The sequence below is a fragment of the Pantherophis guttatus genome, chromosome 3, assembly GCF_059756535.1.
Source record: "Pantherophis guttatus breed Tessera chromosome 3, ASM5975653v1, whole genome shotgun sequence".
NCBI lineage: Eukaryota > Metazoa > Chordata > Lepidosauria > Squamata > Colubridae > Pantherophis > Pantherophis guttatus.
In genome coordinates this window covers 53,746,224-53,760,224 of record NC_142065.1, presented here as the reverse complement: position 1 = coordinate 53,760,224, position 14,001 = coordinate 53,746,224, and the positions used below count along the sequence as shown (strand labels likewise).

The 14,001-nt window shown below is 38.5% G+C and overlaps 1 protein-coding gene across 2 annotated transcripts in view; it reads right to left on the bottom strand.

Moving 5' to 3' along the window:
• The window catches only part of CPNE5 (copine 5), a 137,105-nt gene that overhangs the window by 96,892 nt on the left and 26,212 nt on the right, over nucleotides 1–14,001 (bottom strand). The window contains exons 2-3 of one of the 2 annotated variants that reach the window (XM_034414757.3): nucleotides 12,285–12,325; nucleotides 8,468–8,514 (exon numbers count right to left, since the gene is read on the bottom strand). In XM_034414757.3, the coding sequence (XP_034270648.1) occupies nucleotides 8,468–8,514; nucleotides 12,285–12,325 (88 nt within the window). Of the gene's footprint in view, nucleotides 1–8,467; nucleotides 8,515–12,280; nucleotides 12,326–14,001 lie in introns of both variants that reach the window. The other variant, XM_087889586.1, reaches the window with a different exon arrangement.

The window sequence follows — 14,001 nt, the reverse complement described above, 5'->3', positions numbered from 1 at the left end:
GGAGTACCATCAGTACGCTGACGACACCCAGCTGTACATCTCCACCCCGGATCACCCCAACGATGCCCTTGAAGTGATGTCCCGGTGCCTGGAGGCCGTACGGATCTGGATGGGGAGGAACAGGCTCAGGCTCAACCCATCCAAGACTGAGTGTCTGTGGTTTCCGACGTCCCGATATAGTCAGTTGACGCCATCACTGACTATTGGGGGCGAATCATTGGCCCCCACGGAGAGGGCTCGCAACTTGGGCGTCCTCCTGGACTCACGGCTGTCTTTAGAAGAGCACTTGACGGCCGTGACCGGGAGGATTTTTCATCAGGTTCGCCTGATTCGCCAGTTGCGTCCCTTTCTGGATCGGGACTCTTTACGCACGGTCACTCATGCCCTTGTCACCTCCCGCCTGGACTATTGCAACGCTCTCTACATGGGGCTCCCCTTGAGGAGCACCCGGAGGCTCCAACTGGCGCAGAGTGCGGCCGCGCGGGTGGTAATGGGAGCGACATGGCGTTCCCATGTAACACCTCTCCTGCGCGAGCTGCACTGGCTCCCGGTGGTCTTCCGGGTGCGCTTCAAGGTTTTGGTTACCACCTTTAAAGCGCTCCATGGCTTAGGACCTGGGTACTTGCGGGACCGCCTACTACCACCAATAGCCTCCCACCGGCCGGTACGCTCCCATAGAGAGGGGCTCCTTCGGGTGCCGTCAGCCAAACAATGCCGACTGGCGGCCCCCAGGGGGAGAGCCTTCTCTGTGGGGGCACCTACTATCTGGAACGAGCTCCCCCCAGAGATACGGAGGATCCCGGATCTGCGCACCTTCCGCCGCGCCTTAAAGACCTTACTATTTCACCAGGCCGGCCTGGCCTAATTTTCCCCCTCTTTTATAAAAGATTTTTAAAATTTTAAATATTTTTTAGTATTTATATATTCAATTTTAAATTGGTTTTAAAAGTTTGGGGTTTTAAATTTGTCGGGGCCAAAATTATTTAATTTGATTTTATTCTATTTTTTAAATTTTGTATTGTATGTGTTTTTATTGTTTGGCTGTGCACCGCCCTGAGTCCTTCGGGAGTAGGGCGGTATAGAAATCTAATAAATAATAATAATAATAATAATAATGCCCTGCCCAGCTTTCAAAAATTCCAAATGTGTTGAAAATCCCAGTTTTCAAAAATTCCAAATGTGCCCATTAGTTTCAAATAGTTAGGGGACTTCTCCTAGGGAAACAAGAGCTACAAGTCAGGAGTAGCTACTGGTAGGTAGTGAAAAAATTTCCTTTAGAATGATATTCTTTAAACTGGTATTTCTCAGACTTGTTAACTTTTAAGATGTGATTTCAACTTCTACAATTCCCCAACGAGTTGAAGTCCATCCATTTTAAAATTGCCATGTTTGAGAATAGGTCAAAAATACCTGAATAGCATTTTGTTGGGGAAGGTGGATCAAAAACAACTTTCTGACATTATTATAAATTTAACCCTAAGCTAATAAAACTGAAAGAGAGGTTGAATTCCAATATGTGAACATATTGGAATATGCTAATAATAGGGAGCTAATAATAGGGAGAGAGCCCTTTTTTTTACAGTGTTTGGAACAATTTTTCCAGATAGGTATATTTACTAGGATTATTTTTTTTTTAAAGTTCTTTTGTGCAATTTAGGCAATTTAAGCCTTCATATTTTAAAAGGTATACATTTAATGTTGTGATTGTTATGAGCTTTGATTTTTATTGTATTTCATATAGCTTTTGATTTTTTCTAAAATAGTTTTTATTAAAAAGACTTTACATATATAATAAGCACTTTAAAAAAAGATGTAAATATGAAAGAGAAAAAGAAAATAAAGGTTAAAAAAAAGGGTGTTGAATATGTTGTAATAAAGTAGTTGAAAACTGATACATACTGAGACTCCTGAGGTGGGAGAGTGGCTCCAATAGATTCCAATAAATCCCAAGAACAATATCAGAGCACTCTGTCTTTCTCGCATTCCCTTTCACCATTTTGTTTATCAAAGAATCCATGTTTATTTATTCAAAATATTTACACTTTGTTGATTGAAGAAGTAGCTAAACACAATATATAATTAAAACTAATTTCCATAGAGTTGGTGTGCTTGCCACGCAGAGATGCTGAACTTCATTACAGTAACTGAGTCACTTTCAGTATGCATCTGTTAGCAGGAAAACACAGAGCTTAAAATAATAGTAATAATATGGGATTTTTTTAGCAAATCCCCCAAAGGATCATGTTGCTATAGGCTGAACATCTGTTATTTTTGGGAAGGCAGAGGCACCATATGTTGGTCTGAGGCTGATTTCTGCAGTTTTAAGCTCAATACTAGTGGGCATCCTACTTGGGGCAGGTGACTGGGTCTAATCTTGAAATGCAACATGGTTCACTACCCAGTTACAATTTCTATGACTGCAGTGAAAATAAAAACACCCTTGAGTCAAGTTTAATTCCTGATGACTTCACAGATCTAACCATGTATTTTTCTTAGCAACAATGGTTTTCTATTGCCAATGCTTTTTCCACAGATTTGTGGGGGAAGGGTGCCTCCTCTATTTTGCCTACGGATCAATTTTGCTTAGGGTTCCCAGGTGGTCTCCTTTCTGAGTCCTAAAAGGCTTGACCCTCTTTAGTTCCTGAACAGAGACTAAGTTGGCCAAATGCTGCTATCTGTGGAGGAAAATAAAGTAAATTGATTCCCCTCAGAGGGTTCTTACTTACTTCTTCTTCAAAAAAAGGTTAAACCTGTCAGTTTGGCATTCAGTTTCCACCAAACATCCTATTCTATTAAGATGAGAAGAGATGAATTGAGATTATCTGTGACTTCTATAAATGCCACTGATAGAGCCTCAGAATTGTCCTCAGAGTGAACTTTTTCATATCTACAAGCTGCCATGTATCTAGTTACTCACATTATAATGTATAAACCAGTCTTGCCCAATATAAACCCTCCAGATGATTAGAAGCAGAAGTTTCTGCCGATTTGGTCAATGAAATTCAGGAATTGTGGGAACTGTAGAGATAACCAGATCTCGGAAGACTTTGACAAATTTTTACCCCACTGGCATTGTAGCCTAAGCTTAGCAAGAGTAAAGAACCAAGCACTAAATGAAAATTTAAGGAAGTAGTAAAACATGATTCCTTAAACACAAATTCCCCCCTCTCTTCACCAAAGTATTTTCCAGAATCTTTCCAGGGAAGGAAAGGCTTAAATTTCCCCCATCACAATTGCTTTGACAGTCCCTCCTACCCACCAACTGCTATTTGCAATTTTAAAAATATCCACCTTCAATACAGACACATTTAGTTTAACTCATATTAAGAGGTAACAAATGATCAGCTGGGTTCAGTTCATACGAGGGAAGGATTCTTCCCCCTCTCTGACTTTATATGAAAAACAAGTACAAATATTCTTCACTCTTCTAACAATGGAGATATTTATGTTTAGCCATCTGGTTAGGCTAAGAGCAAAATTCACTGCCAACTACCATGCCTACCATCTAAGGCAGTTTTCTATTACTTCTATGCCACATGCCCACAATTCCAAGAATTGCCTTTGATTTGAGGCATTCCCCCATCCTTGTACTAAACATGTTAGCTTCATAACTCCAATCTCATAGACATTAATACCACTACAACCACCATCTCTCTCCCTCTCTCCATGTATGTGTATAAGTATGTACACACATATACATACACACACACCCCTATGTTTTATCTAGCCCAAATCCTACCATTAGTTTGGAAACCAAGGCCAATGAAAGATTTCCTTCCTCCCAGGTATTCCAGATATCAAACTGGTATAATATCTTAGGGCATCCCCTGTCACCTTAAACTTCAATTGGCTTCTTTCTATGATTCAGGACAGTGTTTCTCAAGCTTAGCATCTTTTGCTGTGGAATTCTGCGGGCTGAAATCCACACATCTTAAAGTTGATAAGGCTGAGAAACACTGATCTATAGTAGGAGCACTTCTGAACTACTGCAGTGGCAAATAAATTGTTCTGAATGTCTGCTTATAACTGGGGGCTGTAATTAATCCAGTGGCATTTGTTCAGGTACTGAGCAAACTCAGTTTCTTAGTTCATTCTCCTTGTCCATGGTGGTTACTGCCTTTTCATTTTTTCCCCCAGGCTTTTTTAATGCCTCTGTTGGGAAGTGAGTTGCTGGGGACTAACAAAGAATAGCAATATACACAGATTAGCTATATGGCAGTTGGGAAGGGAAAAATAAGGACAAAATAAGCCTCAAATGTTATCTTCAAATATGAAGCAATACTTTAGGGAACTATGTCTGTGATGAGTTATAATATTAATAACCATTTCATTTTAGTAATCTATGTCTGCAGCAGAGAAATGCAAAAAGCCATAAAACATTCAGACAAGCAGCAGAGTTGTTCGGTGTTGTGTGGGGGAAGGCTGTATTTAATAATTAAAGTTAACTTTATACCAATGAAATTTTGTATTACAACAGCAGTGTAAAATGGACTAAATTCTCAATTTAGGAAAATGATAGCAATTCAGCTTTGTAGTATATGAATCAAAGGGAATAAATTTGAATCTAAGAGAAATAACAAGAGAGGATGCCTAATAGGTGATGCCTATCTTTCAGCTAATTTTGCCCATGTACATGTTGGAGAATCAAGTGATAAAAACTTTTCGGGATCATGTCACTTCAAAGAACAAGCTTGAATATTTCATTTCTAATTTCGTCTCATTTACTAAATGAAAAAATGGATATGTTGGCGGAAAAAGTTAACTTCTCTCTCTCTCATTCACACTATTTCCTATTTGAATAGGGGACTCTACTTTTACAGTTTTCCAGTGGAACAGTCCAGGAGAGGTTTCAGGACTAGAAAGGGCTGTATTAATGGGAGAAAAGGGATGAGGGGTGGAAAGGAAAGGCAAAGAAAGATATCTATGCAAATATGTTTCAAGTTATGATTTTATTAGTGCAGAATCAAATAAGATATAACTCAGGATATCCAAAACATATTCAGATATAGGGCAGTGCATATTGAATTTTTTTATCTATGACTAATATGGGAAAAAGTACAGCACTTGATTTTGGTTGTCCAAAGCCCAGCAACGAAAGAACAAACAGAGCAATTGGAGAAAGACAGTACATTGGCTCTAGGAAAGAGAAAGGATCCCAGAAGGCAGTTTCCACTGGGAAATTGCCCACCTTAATATTCCAGAGGAAATGCAGCAAACTGATCTTGAGCCAACAGTTCATTAGTTCAGCTGCTCAATCAGCAGTGTTGAGGAGATACCTGATTTCAGCTACAAAGATTTTGTATCTTTGTATCTTATCTCAATCTCCTTATATTTCTATTTCAAAAGAAGGGAGGGGAGGCCTTGCTGAACTCACCCAAGTTCACATTTGCAGTGAGATCTGAACCAGGGACTTCTGGTTAAACGCCATGTACTTTTGCTCTCCGTTACTACTTTAAATCTCAGTAAAACAGTAGCCAGTGATATGGTCCAATGATTACACAGATTGTGACACCAATTTTGAGAGACAATTGTCAGTTGGGGAAAAATGCTGGATGACTAACATACTGCCAACAGCCATAAAGATTCTTTTGGGACTTGGGAATTTGATAATGATAAGGAAATACACACATGCTCATTCTTTGATTACAACTGTTGGCTCCAAAGTCTCTAAAGAAGCCTTTTCTAACCAGATGCACTTCATATGTGTTATATTAGTTCCAACCACTCCTAGTCAATAATGACTAAGGATGGTGGCAGCTATAATCAAAAACATGTACAATACTTCAAGCATGGAAAAGCCATAGCAATTGATCTGAAACATTCACCATAAGGCCCATCCAACAGTGAGATATCTGTTCCACTTTTGAAGTTTAGCTTAGTAAAATGAGAGAATCCCAAGATAAAAATGGGACACATAGCCTCCATACTGCTTATTGTCCAGGTGCAAAAGAAACATATGAGTGAAAATTGCCTTTAAAAGTTCCAAAGGAATGACAAATTCTTTTGAACTGGGTAAATGACAGACTAGAGATACATCCATATTCTAAGAAGCAAGCTTTGCCCAAAATGGGGGACTCCAGATGCATTGCCTTTACTGGCTGAGAATTCTGGGATCCAAAATCTTTAGAAAACAACATTATGAAGCCTGACCTGATTGGTTGCTTTGCCAACTGTGATGTAGTTGCTAAGCCAGCTTTAAGTGCTTATAGAAAAATCACGGGGCCCTTTTCTTCTGCAGAAAGAGTGGAATTGCTCCTGAGAAAGAAATAATGAAACCTCAGTGGTGCTGTTTCCAAATAGTTAATTTCATAGAACAGAGAGATTCTCTCCTTACTGGAAGTCTTTATGGAAAGCACTCAGGGGGAGTGCAACTGTCATGTAACTGAGCGAAACAGAGATAGACTTCAACATTATTGGAATGGGATGGTGGGGTGGGAGAGCACCATCTGCTCTTTTTCATATTGTGGCAACATCACACAAATTCCCTTCTTGCTGTTCTACAAAAAGTAACTACATTGGCAATCAGCAAAATTTTTGAGGCCTCTCCCATCCCATTGTAAAATGGGGTAGGAAATCCACTGCTATAACAGCCGTTACATAGAACTGGATGCTTCCAAGAATGCATGATTCATAAACTTGTGTTGAATAAAACATAACTCATCAGGAAAAGAGTATTGTATGAATCTAAAAATAGGTTAATTTACTAATCAAATAAGTCTATGTGAACCCAGCTTTTAAGTGCAGATCAGGCATTCAGTGTGGAGCGATGTCACTTCCCTTCCTCCACCTTGAATGGAGAAGCAGTATTTTATTTGTTTATCCTATTGGAATAGAATTTTATTCTGTTTATTCTTTGTAGCCTGGCTTGCCCACAGAGCTTGCAGGTTAGGTCAGTTCAGGATATCAATTTCATAACAAAGTACAAAACAATAAAATAACCACAATATTCACTAAAGCAAGTTAAGTCCTTAGATAAAGAGGAAAAGTAGTGGAAAACTAGTTAGGCTCTTCTCCCAATGCAAAATGACAGGCGTATCCCTGATAAACATCTTGCTAAACTGCCCTAAAGCCTCCTGCAAGGGCACCAGGTCACTTGGGCAGCTCAGCTGCTTATGAGCCGGGGGAGAGGAAAGATCTCAGGGACCAGATATGCTCTCATCAGGAATATTGTCTTCCACAACTTCCACAACCCTCCAGGGTCTGCAAACTGCTAAACTGCACAACAGTTCATGTGTAAGTGTCCGCCTCTTGCGATGATGCCTTTGATAAGTGCCAAGAACAATTTACAGATCCAAAACTAAAATATCTACAGGTTTCTTCTTCATGATTAGAGGGGGGTGGGGGGTGGGGGGAGACAGAAAAACCTGTGAGGAAAATCAGGAGGTTTGTAAACAGAAGGGACCCTTCAGTACAATTTGCATTTAAGGGTAAGTACCTTCATCCTCCACGTCTTTCCCACTCTAATGTTACATCACCGAGCCAAAGAAATAAGGCATAGGATTCCCCCCAGCACCCACACAGCAGCAGTTGTGTGTGAAAATATGTAAAAGTAGGAAGAGAGGAGTAGGAGGTCTTATTTTTAAAAGCAACAAGTTTGTGTTTCAGGGAGAGGACAGGAGTGGAAACCTGCCCACCCATCTACAGCTTCTATCCCGTCTGTTTCTCATTCCAGGTTCCTTTTTCTCCTCTGATATTTCAATCCCAGAAATGATCCAGCAGGAAGGAAAGTTGAGAGTCTGCAGAACAACAACCCACAAAAGTTGATTGAGTTTTGCTTTCTTTTTTTCCTTTTATGTCTTAAATTCAGCCCCTTAATTCGTCTTCCCATGTGGCTGCTATGTGCTAGTTTTCAAGATCCAGAGTCACTGTTCTCATGTCTCACTTTGGCCTTAACTTCTGTCCTTTCTGCATCATATTTTCAATTCTAGCCATATTCTCTTTCACATCAGTTGGATGAATTTCCATCAGCCTATGCAGCTTTATGCCAGCTACACCAATGCCATATTGCAGTGTTTCTCAACCTTGGTCATTTGAAGATGTCTGAACTTCAATTCCCAGAGTTGAAGTTCAGACGTCTTCAAATAGCCAAGATTGAGAAACACTGCCATATGCTAGCAAAAGGGAATGTAAAAGCAATCCAATGGACACATACTGAGTCTGAGTGAAGCTTTCTGAGTGAAGCTTTCACACCCTTCAGTGGTGCCACAACAGATAAACAAGGCATCTCAGCCATTTTTAACCAACGAATTTTCATCAAATGCCTTTAACCTAGTCTGATTTTCAAATAAAAAAGCACACATGCGCACGCAGACACACACACAAATACCAAGGCACAAGGTAAGAATGTGACTTGCAAGCATTGTAATAAGAGGCAGTAAAACAGAATAAAATCCAGGAGATATGATCTGCTGAAGAGTTACTACTTTTCTGAGACACAAAATTTTCCATTAACACACAAGTTACATACCTCTCTCCATTGCTTGGTTTCTATGCCCTGAGTATACAGCACACATACTGTAAAGGGGAAAAAAATCACAAGTTAACTAAGCCACCAGCACAGAGAAAAGAATTTCGCTCTAGTGCTACACAACATAGACTGTATTAAGCAAACTTCACAAGCTTCTGCAAGATCAAAAGCTAAACAAAATTACTGAAGCTTGATTCCCCACTGATGAGGTTGAGGGGAGGATGGGAGGACTGGATTCCTGAAAATTGTAAAGCTATGGTGCATTAGTTCTTTTTCTGCACCCCTTTTTTTCCTTTTAAAATTATTGTTTATTGCTATGTACACAAAAATAGCATCTAAACTTTTTCCATGTTGCTATTAATGAAAAGGCAAGAATGGGGAGGATTTGAGGTTTAGGTTATAATGGAAAACTGAAAAGGGAAATTAGCTGCAACAAATGCTAGAACTTGTGATTTGATCAGGTCTTAGATGCAAATCGCATTTAAGAAGCACATTTTGAACTGTGTGACATCTTAAACATCCATCATATTTTTTGTGTGTATTTGTGTTTGATCTTCACAATAATCTTATGAGGTAAACTGACTGACAGAAACTGGCTAAGCAAGTATTTCAACTCAGCATCCTAACCATTCTGCCCCATCAGCTCAAAAGAGTGGATCAGTTACTTTTACATCTCATCTCCAATAATCTGAATAACATCAATTTCATGAGTATGACTTATTGCTATTGTCTTCCCACATAACGGAGTAGCACAAGAGTTATTTGCCTTAGCTTACATGAAGAAAAAGAGAGGTTGTTTTGGAATCAGAAGTTATACCACATTCAACTGGGAACTACCGCATGCCAAGCCTAGTCCTATACGAAAATTAGCGTCACTAGAATTCTTGTCAGAAAGAACACAAAACACTGCAGCTTAATTCTATCTAGATTCATTAGATTCACTGGATTTACTCTGTTAAATCAAACTAGATTTGCCTTGGCAAGATGGGTAGCATAGAAGTTTAATAAATAAACAAACATGGGAAATTCAGATTTAATCCCCCATTCCTCAAAAAAAACCCACCACACATGTCAGTAGATGATTTAGAATTCACAGTTTTCTCTCAGTTTAAACTAGGCAATTTTGTGAAGACTTTTCAGCTTAACCTATTTTTTTGTGCAGATAATACAAAGTAGGGGAGAGAAGACTCATGTTTATTACATTGAGTTCCTAGAATAAAAATAGAATATAAATAAAAGGAATAACTAAACCAATAGCCTTTGGGTTCTGGCCTTATTTTACTGTCCAAATCCATAAAGAGAAACCTCAGCCATGCTTCTTGGACTGGATCCTCCCTACAACGCAATCTTTTTCCATGCTTCCCCTTCTGTATAAGTAGCAATGAAGCATCTGGGCTATAAAGTAGAGAAAGAGCTACAGGAAAGGTGCTCAGAACCTACCCTGTTTTCTTCTACGGAGAGGTGGATACTTCCTTTTATAAGTCAAGGCCGAATCTAATGCTTTCATCAAAATGACAAAAGAGACAAGAGACCTAGTGCGGTCTAATGGTTAAGCCATGAGCCTAGAAACAAGGAAACTGTGAGTTCTAGTCCCGATTTAGGCATCAAAGACAGCTGGGTGACTTTGGGCCACTCATTCTCTCTTAGCCCAATTCCCTTCATAGGGCTGTTGTTGTGGGGAAAAAACAGGAGGACAAAGAATATTAGGTATGTTTGCTGCCTCAAGTTCTTTATACAAATAATAAAGGCAAGATAAAAAAGCAGCATCACAAGGTTGTACATGACATGCATAAAAAAATAATGCAACTTGAATTGGGACACAGTGATGCTGTTTTCATCATCTGATCTCCCTCTGTCAAAGTCTACTCTACTAGGTACTATGCTAAATGCAGAATCAGGGAACTGTAGCTCCTTCATGATTTAGCACAGAAAACCAAACAAGACTTTTAAATTACCAATAATGTATTTCAATAATGTATTTGGCTCACTTTCAATTGCTCCCCATTACTAAAGCATAGCAAAAAGATGTAAGAATGATTAATGAGATTTTAATGAAGGGAAGCTGCCAGAGAGCAAATGATGCCCCACTAAGCTTCCCCCCCCCCCGATTCTGTGATCATGTCTTTTATCTGCCTAAGGATCTATACATACTAGTTGTAACCTCAGTGCTAATCAAAGGAACTAGAACTTCACAAGTTGAATCTGCAACAACATGCTACACTGCGAAGTGCTACTGTTCAGAAATCTAGACTGTCACAACATCTTCCACATCTTTTCTAAGATACTCCATATTATCCCATTATGCTAATTACTGTACATTCTAAGACCACAAAGTTTAGCTGATCTTTACTGCAGAGGTGGGGAACCATGGCCCCATTGAAGACTTGTGGACTTCAACTCCCAGAATTTCTGAACCAGCATGGTTGGGTCAGGAATTCTGGGTGTTGAAGTCCACAAGCCATAAAAGGCAGTGGTGAAATTCAAATTTTTTTACTACCGGTTCTGTGGGCATGGCTTGGTGGCGTGGTGTGGCTTGGTGGGTGTGGCAGGGGAAGGATACTGCAAAATCTCCATTCCCACCCCACTCCAGGGGAAGGATATTGCAAAATCTCCATTCCCACCCCACTCTGGGACCAGCCAGAGGTTGTATTTGCCAGTTCTCTGAACTACTCGAAATTTCTGCTGCCGGTTCTCCAGAACCTGTCAGAATCTGCTGGATTCCTCCCCGATAAAAGGGTCATCGTTCCCCACCCCTGCTTTACTGGATTCTGTGAGTTGTCTCCCTTCCCACTATTAGGAGATATAATTTTTTAAAAATCTAACTTATTTTGGCATTTCTGCCAACTTCTCTCATATACCTAATATTATTGGCTTTCTGTTTATTCTGGCACTCAAGGTGGTTTAGGTTGAGCTTCTCCAAAGCCAGTTATTTCCCTGTGTCATGCATATAGATGGTGCTGTTTTGCATATATAAGAATCAGTCCAGGAGAGTCAGTTAACATATATTTGCAATCAATGCACCATTATCTCCATTCTACTGGTAGAAAGGATTATAGAGAACTAAAATAAAATAAAATACACTGGACAGCACATATCAGGTGTATAGGCAATGTAATTGTTCAAGCCGAAGAAATGAAGGTCAGAGATAATAAACTATTAATTCAGGCTTTCAAATGTATTAGAAACATATACCAGGAGAAGAATTTTATCTATACAGTATAATCTATGCTGGGCTTAATAATTGCTATATAGGCTTGAATATCTACCTTTCAGAGCTGTTTCTGTTTAATACAAAGGAGCAACTCACTCTGTCTATGCTCATTTTATACATTCAAAGTGAGTCACCTGACTAGTGAAAACTGAAAACATCCACACACTTAATACATTTCTCTGTGTTCACTAACTTGGATTTCTTGACCAGTATGATTATTTTGTATAAATATGTGAGAGCATGAGGTCATTCAGATTATAAAGATGCAAGAATGAAAGTTCAAAGCCAATAAGACATTTTAAAGTAGTAAATATTGTTTATTTTACACCAGGAATTATTAATTCTGTGTATAATCTGATATTAGCAAATCCCAGTAATTATAATTATGCATTATGCTTCCCAGATTTAAATTAATTTAATTTAATTTAAATTAAAAATATTTAATTGGGATTTTATTTTGCCCTAGGATTGTAATTTGCATACATTTGCAATAGAGAACTTGACAGATCCATAAATTGGAGACAAGAAATTTCATGAACGAAGCCCAAATATTGTAACCAAAACTCATCTTGAAGAAAACTGAAAGTTCATGCAACACTTACGTACATGGGTCAGACTTGGAGAATGTATCTTTATCCAAAAGATTCCTGGGGAGGGGGGGAGGAAAAAATAAAAAGGATTATGTAGGATCAGGATAGATGAGTTTTCAGTTCAGAAATGGAACTGACAAAAAACTCCCTATTTTTTTTTTTGCACCGATATTGTTTGCTTTCTAAATAATTATATGCACCCAGAAATCATTGAACTCCGCTGAAATTGTCAAGGCAGCCATCAGAAGTAACCTAGGGAATAAGAGCTGAAGAATCAGACAAAAAAAAAAAGACAATAAATAAATACACCAAAGCCAAGAAGAATGGGTTTTTGCTTACAATGAGGCAGTACTCAGTAACCATGCTGACTCAGCAGGAAAGTCTACAAGCTGAGAACATTTGATCGTCCAAGGAGATACTCCACATTGTAGTTATCATACTTGGCATACAGAAGAACTGTATTTGTAATAGAATTTCCAGCTTATATGCTTCCTAACATTAGCCAAGCATTTTATAATTCACTATTATAAAAACTTATGAACAAGTTTTCTCTCTTCAGAAAAACACTTCCTTGCAATCTATTCAGTGCTTCATATTATCTCCCAGGGCCAATTTAATCAGCTTCCCTTAATTTGCACTTTTCAGATAAGCTGAAATACAGCTCTAATAATTTCAATTAGTATTGCCTTTGCCCATTATGGCCAGGGAAGATAGAAGTTAAAATCTAACACATCTGCAGAACACCAATTCAAATGATGGCCAAAGTGTAGGTACCAATACCAAAGCACATGCAAATGAACACAACTGGAGGAAATGTCATTAACACAATATTAAAGTAGTTGCTTTGCAAAATGAGCCAGCACTGAAAGCACATTAGTTAAGATGTTTGATTTCCTTTGTGCTTTAGCTATTATTCTCTAAAAGAAATTGTCAAGGAATTATTCCAAATTTCACTATAATTTAGAAACCATTAATTCATCCTTAATGGAAATTCACATGTCTCAATCTTCAAAATGTTTACTTCTGACCCTCTGGAACCCACACAAAACTTTAATCAGCCTGAACCAATATGCTTAGTAATCACTCAAGAATAGTTTAAGCAATAGCTTCATATTGTGTTGCCTTGAATCATTCTGTAAGTAGTAGGGAACGAAAGACTTATCTAGTCAGGTAAGAAATTATGTTGCTTTGATACTTTGCACCAATATCACTACTGTCCAATTCAGATTGTCCTTTTCACAGCAAATAAATTCATAACTGATTCACAAATTCTTGATGGCTAAAAATAGACTATAATGGACTATATTTTCAGAAGTTATATCTTGATAACTGATGATGTAAAAAATGAGAAAGTTGTTTCTTTCTTTAAACTTAGGGGGCATTTTTATTCTCTGCCAGGTGGTGTAATCTTTCTTAAAGTTGGCATAAATCTCACAATACTAAGATTTTGTCTCAGGAAACTTCCTAACAACTTTATTTCCTTCAAGAATTTGCCTGTTATAAAGTATTGTAACTTTTCTAAGAGCTGTCCAGCACTTGCAGTGCTGAATATAGTCTGAAAACATTACAATAAGACACGATAGTGTCTTATTGAAATGTTTCCAGACTATATTCAGCACTGCAAGTGCTGGACAGCTCTTAGAAAAGTTACAGTACTTGTTATTGGGATTTTTACTTGAAAATAGGCAAATTCTTGAAGGATTTAAAGTTCACAAAAGTGTATAGGATTCTTT